Genomic DNA, 18,082 nt, shown 5'->3' with positions numbered 1-18,082 from the left:
ATTTAAAAGGAGCTGAAGAAAGCTAAAGGAAAGGAAAAGCAGGCAACCTAGAATTGCCTGAAAGTTCCAGCCTTGCTGATTCCAGCCCAACACGAGGTAAGCTGCCAGAACCCTACAGCCTCCAATTGCCAACATAAGAGGCCCCAGCATACAAAGCCAGTGAGCAAGACCTAGGCTTCCAACACAAAGCTTGGGTCAGAGCCCTCTGTTCCCCAGCAGGAGAGCTCAATCTCTTTAAAGGCCAGGGAATAAAGAAACCATGAGTAAAAAGAAACTTACCATAGATTCATATTATGAGAAGAGTGAAGATCAAGACAGAAATTCTGAAGAGGACAACATTGTCAACAAACCCACATCTGCAACATCAAAAGGGAATATGAACTGGTCTGAAGCCCAAAAAGCCTTCTTAGAAGAGCTCAAGAAGGATTTTAAAAGTCTAATGAGAGAGGTAGAAGAGTCCTTAAAAAATACAATTGGCCAATTGGAAAAAAAGTACACTGAAGAAAACAAATCCCTTAAAAATACAATTGGCCAATTGAAGAAGGAAGTACAAAAATAACAGAAGAAAACAATCTGTTAAAAACTAGAATTGGACAAATGGAAACTAATGACTCTATGAGAGAGCAAGAATCAGTCAAACAGAAACAAAAAAAATGAAAAAATGATGAAAACGTAAAATACCATCGGTAAAACAACCGACCTGGAAAATTGATCCAGGAGAGACAATTTAAAAATCATTGGACTACCTGAAAATCATGATGAAAAAAAGAGCCTGGACAGTATCTTTCAGGAAATCATAAAGGAAAACTGCCCTGAAGTCCTAGAACCAGAAGGTAAAATAACCATAGAAAGAATACACAGCTCACCACCTGAAAGAGATCCCAAATTGACAACACCAAGGAATATAATAGCAAAATTCCAAAATTACCAGATGAAAGAGAAGGTGCTGCAAGCAGCCAGAAAGAAACAATTTAAATATCATGGAACCACACTCAGGATTACACAGGACCTTGCAGCTTCTATGTTAAAAGACCACAGGGCATGGAACATGATATTCCACAAGGCAAAGGAGCTTGAATGGCAGCCAAGGATCAACTACTCTGCAAAAATGAGCATGATTTTTCAAGGGAGAAGATGGATATTCAATGAAATAGGGGACTTCCAAACCCTCCTCATAAAAAGACCAGTGCTCAACAAAAAATTTGATCTAAGTCCAAGCTTCAAGAAAGACATAAAAGGGAGGGGGGATGGAAGGGAGGGAAGAAGCAGTGGGGGTGAAGGGAAGGTGGGGAGGGGGAAAATAGAAGGGAGGAGAGACTGAAGGGGCGGTGGTCAAAAGCAAAGTACTGGTGGGGGGGAAGGGAGAGAGGAGAAAGAAAAGCATAAACGGGGGAAAAGGATGGAGAAAAAGACACAAATAGTAATCATAACTGTGAAAGTTGAATCGTTCTTTTTTTTCTCTTCTGTTGAGTTTTGTTTCCTCTTTCTGATGGTTCCTCCTATTGGTTTAATTTTTACTTACAACTTCACTAATGTGAAAATATGTTTAATAGGAATGTAAACATATAGCCTATATCAGATTGTGCACCGTTTTGGGGAGTGAGGTGGGGAGGAAGGGGGAGAAAAATTTTAAACTCAAAAGCATATGGAAGTTATTGCTGATAAATCAAAATAAATTAATAAAATATGCAAATATGTTTTTTTTAAATTATACTGGATTAAGATGGACTAGACTATACTGCATCGGAGTAGAGCAGTTAGATTGTACTAGACTGGACTGAACTGGACAGGACTGAATTAAACTGAATTGCACTGGACTAGATTAGACTGAACTGGACCAGATCGGAACAGATTAGACTGGATTGTACTGAAATGGAATGTACTGAACCAGAATGGAATAGGTTAGACTGGATTAGAGCAAACTACACTGAATCGGACCTAAATGGATTGGACTAGACTGAGCTGAATCAGATTGGACGTGATTGGGTTGGACTACTCTGCAGTAGACTGGCCTAGACTAGTCCGCAATGAAGTAGATTGGATGATTCTGTAGTATATTGGACTAAACTGGGCCAGGCTGGACCAGACTAGACTGGATTGTACTGGAATGGAACATAAAGGATCACATTAGACTGAACTGCACTAGAATAGGTTTAAATGGATTAGATTGGCCCAGAGAGGACTGAACTAGATTTGACTGATTGGACTAGATTGGATTGGATTGGACTAGACTGAGCTGGAATGAATTGAACCAGAATGAACCAGATTAGACTCGATTGAACTGGTCTGGACCATATTAGGCCAGACTAAACTGGACTGCGTTGACCTGAATTATACTGGCCTGGATCGGACTGAGTTGGACCAGATTGGACTGGATTGAACTGGATTGGATAGAAATTTAATTGAACTGAAACAGAACAGATTGGATTATATTATTCTGACCTGGACTGGATTGGGCCTAATTAGACTGAACTGGACTTCACTGAATTGGCATGTACTAGAACAGATTAAACCAGACTGGCCAAAATTAGACTAAATTGGACTAGATTACACTGTATTGGACAAGACTGGGCCAGTCTGGATTGGACTGCACTGGATTGGCCTAGATTAGACTAGTCTGATTAGAATGGAAAGTCTGCTCTATACCAGATTAAATTGGTCTAAACCAGATAGGTGGACCAAACTGGACTGAATTTCACTGTTCTAGACCAGATTAGACTAGATTGGACAAGTCTGGACTAGATTGGACCAGTCTTTACTGGACCAGATTATATCAGTCTGTACTGGATTGGACCTGTTGGTCCAACAGATTAGAGTAGTCTGGACCAGATTGTACTAGCCTGGATTGGTTTGGGCTAGACCCAGCTGATTTGGACTGAACTGGACTGAATTGGACTAGATTAGACCAGACCAAACTGGATTTGGTTTGCCAGTCCAGTCTGGACTGGACTAGATTGGATTAGTTTAGGCTAGACTGGATTAGACCAGACTTGAATGGACTAGATGAGATTGGATTGGATTCTATTAGACTGGACTGAACTAAATCAGACTGGACTGGATGCTGTTTATTTCAATTATGTGTTTTCTCTAAAACTGTGTTTCAAAAAAGTTGTTCTAGTTAGAAAGAGTATCTAAACTTCCAAATGCTAGGGTGGGGGGTGGGGTAGAAGGTGGAATTGTTTCTCCAATTTTAAGGACCTCTGTTTTGTGCTTTCATTCAAAAGTCCTTTAAAGACAGATTAAGTCTGGAGGAAATTTTATCTTCTTTTTCCTTTTAATATCTATTCCTTATTTCCATTCCTGATTTTTTTTCCCAAACTGGTTGAAGATAATTGAAAGATGTGATAATTCCTTGCTGGGAATGCAAGGAATATGCATTGATGTGAGATGAAGAGGAGGAGAGAAGAGGGAATCTCATGACAAGTGGCCTCAATTTTTTTAATAACATATAAGGCAAGGTCCTCAGATGAGAGGGTGAGGGGACAGGACATCATGGGAGGCTTGAAGAGAGGAAAAGGTTTGGAACAATTTCTAGGGAAAGTATAATAGAGACTCGATTAGGGAGAAGAAGGAGCATTATTCTTGTGCACTGAGAGCCCAGTTAAGATTAGAAAACATAAATTACCTCTCTTTCCCCTAGCAGTTTATGCACTTGTATTGACTTCTGGGTCCTAGTCATTTAATCCTATTCTAGGGTCTATTTTTCTATTTCCATTAAAAAATACCAGGTAGGAAAGAAAACTAAACCAATTCTTTGCTTTCCCTTCTGTATTTTGTCTATTTTTGAAGAAAAGTATTTTGGTGAACTTCTTTTGGTGAAATAACAATGATAATGATAACAACAACAGATGAAGGTATAGGAGAATGCTTCTTCCAAAGGGAACCTTTTAATCCCATATAAATTTTTCACCCCCTGGTGGATAAGTTTGGACAATTTGCTTCCTAGGGCTTCTTAGAAAGGATCTGGTTCTAAACATGGAATCAAAACAGAGGATCCACCCCTGAGTAACCCTATTTATATTCCTCCTTGGCCCTCAGTGTATTTCAAGGGCTGTACTTGTTGTGTAAGGACAACAGGGTTTCCTCTGGTGTAGAAGGAATTCTTGCAATTTTGAACAGACTAGCTGGGCCTGTAAGGTCTTTTCCAATTCTGTGATCCTGCAGTTTTCAGAAGGAAAAACATTCCCCACCTCCTCCCACTACTCTCCTTTAAAAACAGAAACATGAGCATGCAGCAGACCAAAGGCAGAGGAGTGACTGTGTGCGTCTCTCAGAGGCCACGTGTGCCAGTTAGATAGTACTGGGGCAGCTGCTGCAACCTCTCTGTAGGACAGTGATAGAAGCCTTCTAATCCTGTTGTTACCTCCTGGATGTCACTGATGTTCATGTTTCTTCAGCAGGGAGTCTATTTGAAATTGACTCTACAATGTACTTGAAGAACATTACACTTGGACCTAGTTCAAGTGGGCTGGCTTAGGGGATGTGTGAAACAAAACCATGCTCTTATTTCAGAAGTGATAATGCCTTATGTGACTGGGTATGGGTCAGAAAAAAGTTCAAGGCCCCTTGTCTTCAGGCCCTCTCCAATCTGGTTCTAGTCTACCTTTCCAATCTGATTTTATACTACTCTACTTTGTGACTTCCACATCCTAGCCAAATTGGGCTACTCACTTTTCCCTTATCTTTACCAGCCTACTACTAACTTCTTGCGTCTGCATGGACCATCACCTGTGCCTCAATGAGAATCCCCATGTTCCTTTACTTGTTGAAATGTTTCCCTTCCATTAAGACCATTAAGCTCAAATACCAACCTCTTCACCCTGACCCATTCAGCTGTATTTCCTCCTTTCTTGGGTATCTCGTGCCACTCAACAGAGTTGAGTTGTTCCCTGCAATGCACTAATCAAATTCCAATGTGTGAATATGTGTGTGTGTGTGTGTGTGTGTGTGTGTGTGTGTGTGTACATGTTATCCAAATTTCTCAAGGGCCTTTATTGTATATTTTATCTTTATTTTTGTAGCGGTAGCAGGAAGACTTGAGTTCAAATTGGATTCAATTCTCACACATACTGGTTTAGTCATTCCAGGCAAGAAACTTAATCTCTCAGTGCTCCAGGCAACTTTCCAAGAGTGTAAGTTGCAAGAGAAGGTCCCTACCTTCACTGGGAGAAGGAGATGCCTCATCCGTAGGGCCCTATACCAGTAAAATTACAGGTCCATTGCAGTCATTCATTCCCAGTAGAGAGCACAGTGCCTTGCATATAATATAGAGCTTATATATATATATGTATGTATATAAACATATATATATATATGTATGTATGTATGTATATGACATACATACATACATATATATGCATGTGTGTGTGTGTGTGTGTGTGTGTGTACAGAGAGAGAGAAAGACATAGATAAGGGAGGAGAGACAGAGATAGAGACAGATGAAACTGGTACTCAGTTCTTTCTGGCTTTGAGACTTGCTCTCAATCCCACTCTCTCTCTGAAATAGGAGAAGTTATTCCTAACATCTTAAAATAATACACTTAGTGGAAAATTACCCATAACTAATGGTTGCATTTTATAGATTGGTGGGTTGCTGTGGGGTTTTTTTTTTGGGGGGGGGTTGTCAGCACTTGTTAAAAGAGAAAAAAAATAATTGTAGAAGCAATTTGTCATATTTTGGGAACAGTATAAAAAGATTGTCCACTAATGGAAAAACCCTTAGCTATAAACCAATACATAAATTTTCACAGGAATTTGGTTCCAAATGTTGAAGTGGGGAAGATGGTAGGGCTTAAATCCACATGAGGCTTAAATCCATATTCCTTTTTGTGCATTCTTTTTTGGCAGGCTTGAGTTAAGATTTTTGTTTTGTATTTTTAAATTTCAGACTTTTAAAACAGCCAAAGAAAAGAGTTCCTATTCTCTGGGCAGCATCTCTAAAAAGTATCCATCAATGCATCCCAGGAAACACTAACTAAGGACCTGTTGCATACAGAGAACTGTGCTAGGAACCCACATGAGAGGAAAGGAAGGTGCCTGCTTTCACAGAATTTAAGGAAAAGCACCTCAGGTTTAGAAATGGAGCTGTGGCAGGTTGGCCAATTCTCTCCCAGAGTATCACTGGAGGGGAATGCACTTTCTCCCCTGGTTGACTATTCCTTGCTCAGATCTTGGCTACCACTCCTAGGGTTCCAATATTATGACTCTTTGGAGGACACACTTTTCCTCCTCAATCCAGTTCCTGTGTCTTTCTCATTCTTCTGTGGGGTTGAGGAATTTAAGAACTGTTGGCCATGCTCTGGAGGTTCAGTTTGGGCCCTCTGAGAGATGGGCCATTACCTCTTCCTGTGCAACTGTACCGGATAGTGCTTTGGGACACCCAGGCTCCTCCCTACCACACAACCAATTGAACCTAAGCACAATTCCCAAATAGGATTCTGTTCAGTTTCAACCCTCTTGCTCACACTTTTGGTGTAAACAGCAATACGGGTTTAAATTTAGAAGTCAGAAAGTTAGAAAAGAGCCTATTATACTTTATTACAAGATAAATTACCACTTGCTTTGGTAGTAACAATTTGTCTCAGTGTAGTGCCTCCTGAGACCAAAGCTTATGGCCGAAGCTGCAAACCCTGCTGAAAAAAAGAGTCTAGCAGAGGGAAGCCTCAGCTGACCTCTCTTAGCCTGAGCTTGGGCAGATATGAACCTGGGTCTGCGGGAATGTTAGGGGATTCTTTCTTCTGCTGCTTCAGGCTTAAAGGCAAGGCTGGGAATAACAAACTGTGACTCACTCATAACTCGGCTGCCAAGTGAATTACTGGCAAAGCATTTGGTTGCTGTGCTGTGTGTGTTTCTCCATCTAAAGCAGCCTGGAGGGGGTAAGGAAAGGGGAAGGGGGGAAACAACCACCCAAAAAATCATCTTTGGACTTGCATACATTCTTCTGCCTCTGCATTGGGCCTCTGATGATTTCTCAACACTCTTTCATGTCTCCAATCTCACTTTCCCCTGGCTCCCTAGAAGTGTTCCAGGGGAAGACAAAGCTGCAACTGACACGTGCAAAGGGAGATTCCCATGAAAACCTAGTGAAAGGGAGTCAAGAGTTCATCACTCCTCTCAAAGGCTGGTTGTCTGCTGCTGTCCTTGGAGGCCAGCTCCTAATTCCTTTGGCACATACTAATTTTCATAGCCAACTTGTTACTTTACATCAGAGGGGTAGGTGGAGTGGAGCTAAGATGAACAAACCAATGATTGACACCTAAATAAACTAAACAGGGATTAAGTGTGGGCCTGCTGGGCAAGGCCCTGTGCTACACAAGAGGAGCCCTAGGATATGTTCATAAAAATGACAGTCCTTGATCCCCCTCTGTGATTAGCAAGGTCTCAATTTCTTGAAATTACATGTCATTATATTAATACAGACAGAGAGGCAGGATGTCGTGGTGGCTAGAGAGATTCTCTGGGAGCCTAAGAGACCTGGATTCAAGTCTTGCCTCGGTCACATATTTCTGTTTGACCCTGGACAAGGGTCATTACTTAATTTCTAAGTGCTCTAGGCAGCCTTCAAAGACTATAAGCTGTAGAGAAGGTGCTGCTGACCACCACTGATAGAGAGATTTCTTCACCTGGGAGTTCCCTATGCCAATGAAATCAGGTCTAGTTCCTATCCCCTTACCTTGTACATACACTGTATTAACTTGTTTCCATACGTATCCCAAACCCTCAGTAGAATGTAAGCTCCTCAAGGAGGAGTCAAGATACCTTGGCATCTTAAGCCCCTAGAACAGTGACTCATAAACTTTGCTTAAACTGAATTGAATTTCCTTCAGTATGTTTACATTCTGATGGTGGCCATAAGGGGTCATCATTCATTTATTTAGCAACAGTAATGATAATAAATCATTTATAAAATACTTAAAGGTTTATAGTAGCATCCTCCTCATAGTAGTCATGGCCAGTGCAAATGTCCCCATTTTTACAACTGGAGAAACCAAGGCCCAGAAAGATGGAATTATTTGCCCATGGACACTTTACCAGTCAATCTCAGGGAAATGAGAGTACCTGCTGGAGAAGAACAGCTGCCTTGGCCACCACTGGTCAAAAGTCAGTGTGTTTGTGGTAGAAAGAACTCTGCCCTCTGAAGTCAGAGGATTTGAGTCCTCATTTTGACTCTGTCTTGGACAAAACACTTTACTTAGCTAGATCTCCATTTCCTTCTCAGTGAAATGAGGGGATTGATTGGCTGAGATAACTTCCCAGTCCAAACCTATGTTCCCAGGTTGGCCTAGATGAGAGGTCCTCAAAGTGTGGTTATCCTGGGGATCCCTAACACCCTTTCAAGGGGTCTTTGAGATCACAACTAATTTTATAACATACAAAAACATTTTAGTTTATGGCATAGTAAATATTAGTAAATCTAACCTACATAAACAAAACTTCTTTAGGTGGGGAGGGGGGGAGTGAATTGTCAATAATTTTTAAGAGTATAAAGCGGTGCTAAGACCAAAATGTTAAAGAACCTTCAGATGAAAAACGCTCTAAAGTCTCTCTGAACTCTAAATCCTATAATGCTGGCAACACAGGTGTGCTAAGTCCTTGAAATCTATGGAAGAGAAGGTCTAAGTGAATGAATAATATGCCCCCAGGGGTTCTGCCAGGACAGGAGAATTCCATTCTTCTTAAGTTCTCTGTGCAGTGACCCGTTCTCTCTAGATCACATCAAGCTCCCGGTCTGTTAAGTCTCCATACATACTATTATAAAGTGCAAAGAACACACCTCCCCACACATAGATTAGGTCTCCCATGGTATGGTACTTATTCCTAAGGTCCCTATTCCATAAGCCTAAAAACCATATGGTTCCTTGTCACACTCTACCAGTGAAGAAGAAATCACTTCCATCTATACCTCTATTAATTGTCTCCTACTTATCCTATATGTAGCTTACTTTGTATGTATTTGTTTTCACCTTGCCTTCCCCATTAGACTGTGAGCTCCTCCATGGCAAGAATGGTCATTTCCCTCTTTCTGTATCCCCAGCTTTTGGCACAGTGCCTGGCACACAGTCGGCATTTAATAAATGTTTATTAATTGAATGATTGAAGAAATTTGCTTTGGCTCTGTTTTGTATGCTCTTCGACTTCTCTGTTATTAGCTGATGTTAGCATCTTTTTTAAAAAAATCTACATAGCATGCTCTAGAAGGGAATATCAAAGAACTGGATTCCTCAAAGTTGACTTGAGAGCTACCACAATGGCTGGAGATCCTCCAAATCTTTCCAATGCGTAGGTCTGACCATATATCTCTACTTAAAAATCTTCAGTAACTCCCCATGGCCTCCAAATAAAGTCCAAATTCTGTAGCCTGTCATTCAAGGCACTTCATAATCTTGATCCAACCCACCTTCACTGGGAATGTCCTGCCCACTTGCCATCTTCTTCCTCCCCCATCACCCCCTGAACCCAGAACTCATCTAGGCTACCATATTGTATATATGGCACCAATGAGATAGGAGTCACCAACTCTATTCCTTCTAGTAAGATTGAAGATCACTAGGCCTTATCATTTGGCCTGCTACTGCCTCCCAAATTCCTGCTGACCTTACCACTTGCCTTGCCTTTATGTCCTGCAGAACCATGACACTGTTATCTGACCCACTACAGTAACCTGGACTTTGCCATCCATCCAGACATCACACTCTTAGGACTTCCAGGCTTCTTCATCAGCAGTGTAGCTGAATGCTCTTTTATGTGTTGTCTCCCCCAATTAGAGTAAGAGCTTGAAAGCAAGAGCTATCTCAATTTTTCTGTTTGTATCCTCAGCACTTAGCACAGTGCTTGGCCAAGAGAATAAATATTTAATAAGTGCTTTCTAATTCATTCATTCCTCCATTGTGTCACTCTACCTCCTTTCAGGGATCCAATATTTCTGATAAACTGAACTACTCATGATTCTCTAAGCACGTCCTATACTTTCTCATCTCCATGCCTGTGTACCAACTGCTTCCCATGCCGAGAATGCCCTCTCATCTCTGCTGATTGAAACTGCACCCATCCTTCAAGGTCCATTTCAAATTCTACCATTTCTTTAAAGCTTTCCTTAATCTTTCCTAGCAAAAAACTGTTCTCCTTTCTCTAAAACATCAGAGAACATTAAGAGAGATATGTGTGATGCAGAAATAACCACAGTCAACAAGCTTGCCCAAGGTTACAGACAGTTACTCTGTCAGCGTATATCTTTTCATTGTTGGAGCATCACTCCACAAAAATACAAGTGTTTTTAACTTGAGGTGGTTAAGGAAGCAGAGGCTCCCTATTCTCAAAAAACCTGGACAGTTTTGCTTCTCAAACATACTTTCTGTTGTCTCATGCATTTGTTTAAACTATTCCTTATGCCCAGAACATCCTTACTTATTCTTTTGGTCTGTTGAATTCTTGCCCATCCTTTAATACCCAATTCACTCAATACCATCTTCATGAAGCCTTCTCTCATTCCCTCACTTGGCAAAGACCTTCCTCAGGATCTCACAGTTTGTTAGAATCACTAGAATCCAACTGTTCTATAATATTGTGCTTCATAGAGGTCTGTGCATGCTGGCATCTTAACCCCTATTAGGGAATAAGCTTGTCAAGGGAAAAGGCCTGTGTCTTAATAACTTAATCTTATCTGGCATACCTCATTCAGTGCAGTGCTCTGTACCTATTCATTATACTTGTACTTTGCCTCTGTTGTATATTTATCATTTATACTTGTACTCATTTGAGTACATATATTCTCTCCCATACCACCAGATTACAAGAACCTTGAGGGCAGAGAGTTTTCATTTTCTTTTCTTTTTTTTTACTATTAATTTAGAGTGTATTTTATAGAGGTTATTTAGTTTTCAAATCTTTTGTTCGTACTTTTTGGCTATTTGTCTATTTCTTTTTTTATAGATAATTTGTGTGTGTGAGAGAGAGAGAGGCAATTGGGGGTTAAGTGATTTGCCCAGAGTCACACAGCTAATAAGTTTTACGTGTCTGAGGGCGGAGTTGAACTCAGGTCCTCCTGACTCCAGGGCCAGTGCTCTATCCACGGAGCCACCTAGCTGCCCCTGAGAGTTTTCTTTATATCTTCCACAGAGACTAACATAATGCCTTGCTCATTGTTGGTGATAAATGTTTGTCACATGAATGAATGAGTGAATGAATGAATAAACAAATGAATGCATTGTAAGGGTTGTATGTGGAAGAGGGAGAGGTGTTGCTACACAATATACGTTGGTGTAAGGGGAAGGTGGGAGGAGGAGGGTGTCAAGAGGTATTTGAAATGAAGCTCAGGTCATGTTCAGTTCCAGCTTCCACCCTTCCCACTCCCACTGCTGAGTCCTTTTCCTCCTATTTGGCCCATCCAAAATTTTCACTCCCTTAATAGTAAAGTTAATACTATTAAATATATATATATATATATATATATATATATATAGCTTTATAATAAAGAGTTCTGGTCTTTAGAGCCTGAAAACCTGAGAATGAGCCTCAGTTCTGCCATCTGCCAGCTGTGCAATTTAGTAGACCAAGGGTAGAGTCACCAATTCTCTGATCCTCAGTTTACTCATCTATAAAATAGGAATCATAATATTTGCATGTCTTAACTCAGTGTTATAAAAAGTGCCTTATAAACCTACATCACCACACAAATATCACATAGTATGATTTTCATGCCAATTGTGGAGGGTCAAAACACCGAAGAGAAATATTTTACTTACTTTCTTAGACTTAATAAAGCCCAAGGACGTCTTTCTCAATTTAGCAAAATATATAAATTCCCCAGATGGAAACTGGCTTTTTTTCAAAGTAACACCACAACTAAGTATGTTGATGGTCATGGGAAATCATTTTGATATGTTTTTTTCCCCCAGTGACGATGGTAGGTTTGTGCTGACATCCTCGTGACCAATGGTATGCTAACTAAATAGCCTTCCACATGGTTTCCATTCCCGTTGACATCATCTTAGCTTAGGACTTTTTTGGACTGCTGCAAGAGCTGGCTATTTATTTACTATGAAGTTCCTAGTGCCTCTCTGTTAGGGTGGATAAGATTATAAGTTTACTCCTATACTCTTTGAGGATTCCTAAGACAGAATCTATGGTATAAGAGTCTCACTGTTAAAACAAAAAAAAAAAAGCCAATAAAGGAACAGCACCTCAGTGGGTGATACAAGGCTTGAGGAGGAAGATATGTTTGAAAATATTATTTATATAGAGAATATTTAAATTGTGCAAAATTCTGCATGCCTTGCAGAGGTTACTACCATAAAAGTATGTAATAAATGCTCACATGCACATGTGTAAATAGAATACAGACAATGCAACAGCAAAGTCCATACTACATATGTATGCGTCTGTAATATCTACATTAATACCTTCTATTTAAATAATACCTCTACTTCTAAAGTATGATCTCACCTTTTCATCACTTGAATTTGACATATGGGGGATTATAAACTAAAAGAGGATGGCATGGTGAAACTTGGAATCAAGGGAGCTAGATTCCAGGCCAACTATGGCAGTTACCAGCTGCGTAGCCTCAGGTAAACTGCTTGGTGTTTCTGAGCCTTGGGATTTTCATCTTTAAAATGGCTATAACATATCACCTGCCTCGCATGGTTATGAGATTTAATGTCATTGTTATGAGATTAAAATGACATAAATGTATATAAGCATATTCTATGAATACTTGCACAAGGAAAGAAGGAAGGAAACAAGTATTTATTTGTTGGTCAGTTGTTTCACTCATGTCCGACTCTTTGTGACCCCATTTGGGGGTTTCTCAGCAGAGATACTGGAGTGGTTTGCCATTTCCTTCTCCAGCTCATTTTACAGATGAGGGAACTGAGGCAAACAGGGGTAAGTGACTTGCCCAGGGTCACACAACTAATATGTTGTCTGAGGTCAGATTTGAATTCAGGAAGACGAGTCTTCCTGACTCCAAACCCAGCGCTCTATCTACTGAGCCACCTAGAAGTATTTATTAAGTACCTAGAATATGCCAGACACTGTGCTAACCTTAGCACTTTACGAATTTTATCTCATTTGTACAAGAAAAGTGGAATAAAGGATGTCAATAGAAAAATGTGTGACATGAAAGGAAGGTGGGAATTATGGTTAGGGGGAGAATTCTTAACCAAACCAAGCATAGTCATGATCATAAAAGGAGAAATAGAAATGAATGATCTTTTGCACAAAAATAAGGTAATGCGAATAGGTTAGGAAGAAAAACCATCAAGTGAAGGGGGAAAGTCTTTGTACCAAACATCTCTGGTAAGATTCTGATATCCAAGATATAGAGATAGAGGTATAGATACAGATATAGATAAGGAACTAATATAAACATATAAGACCTAGAGCTATTTCCCAGTGGATAAATAATCAAAAGATATGAACAAATAGTTCTCAAAAGGAAAAAAGGGTGGGTTGGTCATATGATGAGAGTAGGGGATTTCCAGAGGACAGCCTTTGTGCTCCAATGGTATGCATACAATGTCAAGAATACGAAAGGAGGGTCCCCTGCACTTTTGAGTGTACAACAACCAGCATGGGTTGAAAGGGTATGGATGGGCTGTGATCTGAATCGTTGAAAGGAGTAGTCATGTGAGTGAGAGCACAGATCCATCTGAGTACCATCCTGTCCACACTCATACACCTTAACAAGCGGTAACCCTGGGTGTAGAACACAACTCTCTTCCCTCCTAGCTTGGGTGTTTTTTTTTTCATTCCAGTATGTGTGACCTCATGCGTACTAATACAGAAAGGATCTATGTGATAATTCCATTCAGGAAGAGAGCTATCATCTATGGTTTGCCTTCTAAGTCCTAGAGGGTTGTCTAAGGTACAGAAATATTGCAAGACCCGACCAGGGTGTTGTAGCTGACAGGTTATCAGTGTCAAGATTTAGACTCACGTTTTCTTGACTGAGCCCAATGCTCTTATCCATTATGTCATACAAGTGTGAACTGAGTCACAGGAAGGGCAAAGATCATACCATCCAAGGCTCCTAACTAAGGTGGCATGTCCTTCACTGTTCCTGAACATGAAAAGAGGCTTAGATGCCCATCCTGGGCATGTACTCCTTGTCACCTCTGTTTCCCTCTGTCAGTAACATTAGAAGCTATTAACATAGAGGGAATGAAAGCTAAGGTCAGTTTCTCAGGGTCAGTGGGGTAGCCAGGGTTTACTGACCCTGCCAATTCCTCTTAGGCCTCACCTCCATGGGGAAGTAGCTCCTGTTTGGGCAGCTGGATTGAACAGTCTTTCCCAGGAGCAGACTATACTGGCAGTTCATTTTTGGCAGGACAATCAGTACCAATACCTAGCTGGACTTCCTGAAATAGAAACCACGGCAAAAACCTGAAATGATCCGGGGCAATCATTAACCCAGATCCCATGCTGGACAATTGGTAATTTAGATGGCCTGTAAACATACTATTCAAACTTTCTTTTCCATCATCAAACAATGAGCAGAGATGGGTATTCACCTAGGATTGACACTACCTCACAGTCTACAATCAACTTGAAAAGATGCCAGTTAAAGGATATGTGTGTGTGTGTGTGTGTGTGTGTGTGTGTGTGTGTGTTTGTGCATGTGTAACAGTTTTGGACAGTGAAGAATTTGCTTCTGCTTAGGATTGTATGCCTCCAGAATAGAGCAGCCTAGTATGCCAAATAGTTTAAATTACTCTTAAGCTTATGCATATCACATGTCATTCTGAAGAGCCTTTCAGGTTTTCTGAGAGCCACATTACTCAATACCACCCAGACAAGCAAAATAAAATTAGTGAACATAGCTTAACATTAACTAGGTTTTTGTACAGCAGGGGACACCTCAAATGAGACAGTAAAGGTACAGAGTCATTCAACATATCAATCCCTGAGAAAGCAGACCAGAATCTGACCCTCAGAGTTTGGAAAGGCACCTCAGTGGTCAAGTACAACCTGTAACAGAACAAGAATCCTACAATACCCCCAGCAAGGGACCATTCAGCTCCACCTGAAGATCTGTCCCTCACTACCCATGTGACTTAGGGCACATAACTTTTCTGGGCTTCAGCTGCTCACCTGTATAATGAGGGACTTAGATGTTGGACCTTGGACTAGAAGACCTCTAAAGCCCCTTCCAGATCTAACAGCCCATGATTCTAAGAATTGCAGCAAAGGGCAATCTACTATATAGGAAGGCACCTACTATCCAACCACTAGAGAGCTCTAATTGTTAGGAAGGTAACATTGGTGTGAGTACTGTGATTCAAAATGAAATTACTTTTCAGGAGCATGGAATAAGAGAATACAACAGACATTGATCATATTCCAGAAATCAGTGACATTTATTTCTGGTTTGATTAAACCACGCTATTAAACACCTGCCTCCAAAGTTGTAGCTCAACTCTGAGCCACCTTGACCTGTGATACCCAGAGCTCATAAATTAGCATGGGTGTGGGACAGAAGCAGACAGTGTGGCAGCAGTGAGTAGAGTGCTGTAACAAGAGACAAAAAGACCTGGATTTAAAACCCCCCCCTTTCACTTTTACTAGCTTTGTATCCATGAGTAAATCACATAACTTCTCGGACCTTTATTTTCCTCATTTGTGAAATGAGGGTAGGGTAATATGTACCTCATAGGGATATTGTGAGGTACAAATGATATAATGTATATAATGTGCTCTGGGTGTTTTAAAGCACTATGCAAATGTCAGGCTGTGGATTGTTGATTTTTTTTTTGGTAGGGGGAGACCTGTGATTTCAATATACAGACTTCCCAGTGTGGAAACTCTCTCCACCAATATAAATTAGCTACTCATCTGTAATGTACAGTCATAGAGAGTTGCCCAGGAATTATCATCACCTTCCAGCCCTGAAAAAAAAAGCCTCAACAACACAACTTAACAAATTTACATACTATGTATATGGCATAAAGTAAAAAAAAAAAAAAGAAACTAGCCTGATCTAAAAGCAAAAGAGGCTTCAGGGAAATAAGAAATGTATAGACTACCAATTTAGATTATGACCCCTTTCACCAACCCTAGAAGAACACATCTAGTAGCAGATAGGAGGAACATCTATTTAAACAAATAGAGAGATAAGGCCATGGGCCAATACTAGTCTGTGTACCGATGGTCAGAAATGCTGTTACAGCAAAAATAATATCTGCTATCTGTATATTTTACATACTACTGAAGATTAATAAATCATAATCAATAATAGAAAGAAAATCAGTGGGAAATCACACAAATTTTGGATGGTTTGGTCTGTGATTAAAATCTGAACAAAAATCAGTCAATTAGCATCCATATATACTGGAGATTCCCAACTAAATGAATTTCCAAGGCTTATAACATTTAGAAAGGGAGCAGTGGCACCTGAAGTGAGAAGAGAACCTATAATGATGAAGATTAAGTCATTTGTATATTTTGTGCATCAGTAGAAATAAAATGTGAAAGAAAGAGTAGGAAGAAATTTTCTGTAGATAGCCTTAAATTCAGGCTAAGTAGTATGGTCCTACCCAACAGATAATGAAGAGTCATAAAGGTTTTAAATTAGAGGAGCAAACATAATCAAGACAGTGGTGGTAGGGGGAATGGGGAGGAAGGTGGGGAGAAGTTTTAAAAACCTGGGCATCTTTCCCTTACTTTCTCAGCCCGTATTCCATCCCCAATCCTCTTTAGGGTTTTTTTTTTGGGGGGGGGGTTGGAAGGGTTGTTAAACATGGATTTTCAGCCACAAGCTTTTGCCAAATTGGGAAGGGGAGGTGGGGAGGAACTTATTGGGCCTGGCTTTTTGTTTTTTTCAAAATTGGTTCACATTGAAAAATGACAAGAGAGAATGCATCGTACCTATATGTGATTTTCACTTCTGTACCAGGTTCATCCCTCTCCCAGATCAATGCAATTCTGTCCGGGAACTTCTGCACATGTTGATCCAAGCAGTTTACTGTGTGAAAATTTATAAAAGAGTTACATGCGTTACTTTTTTTGTTTTTGGTATTAATAAATCAGCAGAGTGGCTTGTTTGAGTCGGCATACTTAGCACTCTAGAGGAATGATGGCCAACTATTGTTACTAAAGTTTTTTACCCACCTGATGAAAGCAAAGGATTACGGAAAGGATGTGGTCAAAACTTGGAAAGGATGATGAGTTCAAGAAATTAAAAACCCATAAAGGACATTACCCACTTCTATTCTCAAATGGATAAGACGAATGCATGCCAGGAAACACTTGAAAGTGGATTGCTTTAGGTACTGAGTAAGAAAAAATCATGTCTGATACTCTAATGCAAACAGGACATGACTATTTTCATAACATTGTCTTCGAGGGGAAAGGAGGGAATCTAGAATAAAAACCCAAAACAAATCAAGGCTCTAATAAAATTAATAGGCCCCACACTAAGAAATGATACAGTCACTGGGAAAATCCATCCTTTTGGCTTCTGGGTACTTGTCGCCCAGCTGTCAGGTCCACATAACCTACCCTTACCAAACAAAGGAAGAGTCCTTTCATTTCTTTTACTGCAAGCCAAAAGGATTAGGAGGTTCCTGTTTTTTTGCACATTGTGTTAAACACCTGCTCCTCTCTTCCGTCATTTTCTAGATGAACTAGAATACTTAGTCTTGGTTAATGCCAGCAGCCCCTCCCTTCAAACAACTTAATCCTGTGATTCAATTAACTCCTTTCTGTTGAGATTGGTAACTGTATTTGAGATGACCATTGGAAAGCCACTGCTATCCATAATACCTGGGGAACCGCTGCTTCCTACAGTCCTGTTTGTATATACTCCCTGAAAGAAAGTTATTCCCAGTGCTTTAGAAACAGGTAAATGCAATTTAGGAATATGTCCATACAATGCAAGATCAATGGTCTATTCAAACCAGCTGCTTCTCTCTGACATTAGGGCAAGGAAAGTTTTTAGGGGAGATTATATTAACTATCCTTCTTAAAGATTAGGAGTATGCTATGAGTATTTCAAACATCACTTTAATTACCTATCATGAATATGTAATGCATTAACTTTTCTAACCCCTTCTTGAGCTTATTGGAGCTGAGGATCTAAGGGAGT

At 40.2% G+C, this 18,082-nt stretch overlaps 1 protein-coding gene across 2 annotated transcripts in view; it reads right to left on the bottom strand.

Moving 5' to 3' along the window:
* ACSS1 (acyl-CoA synthetase short chain family member 1) overlaps window positions 1-18,082 on the bottom strand; it is an 80,259-nt gene that overhangs the window by 46,369 nt on the left and 15,808 nt on the right. For both annotated transcript variants that reach the window (XM_020987197.2, XM_078149687.1), the window contains one exon: window positions 16,864-16,960. In XM_020987197.2, the coding sequence (XP_020842856.1) occupies window positions 16,864-16,960 (97 nt within the window). Of the gene's footprint in view, window positions 1-16,863; window positions 16,961-18,082 lie in introns of those variants that run through there.

Source organism: Phascolarctos cinereus, unplaced genomic scaffold, assembly GCF_003287225.1.
Source record: "Phascolarctos cinereus isolate Bilbo 61053 unplaced genomic scaffold, phaCin_HiC Scaffold_2;HRSCAF=192, whole genome shotgun sequence".
Lineage (NCBI taxonomy): Eukaryota > Metazoa > Chordata > Mammalia > Diprotodontia > Phascolarctidae > Phascolarctos > Phascolarctos cinereus.
This window is presented reverse-complemented; position numbering and strand designations above follow the sequence as displayed.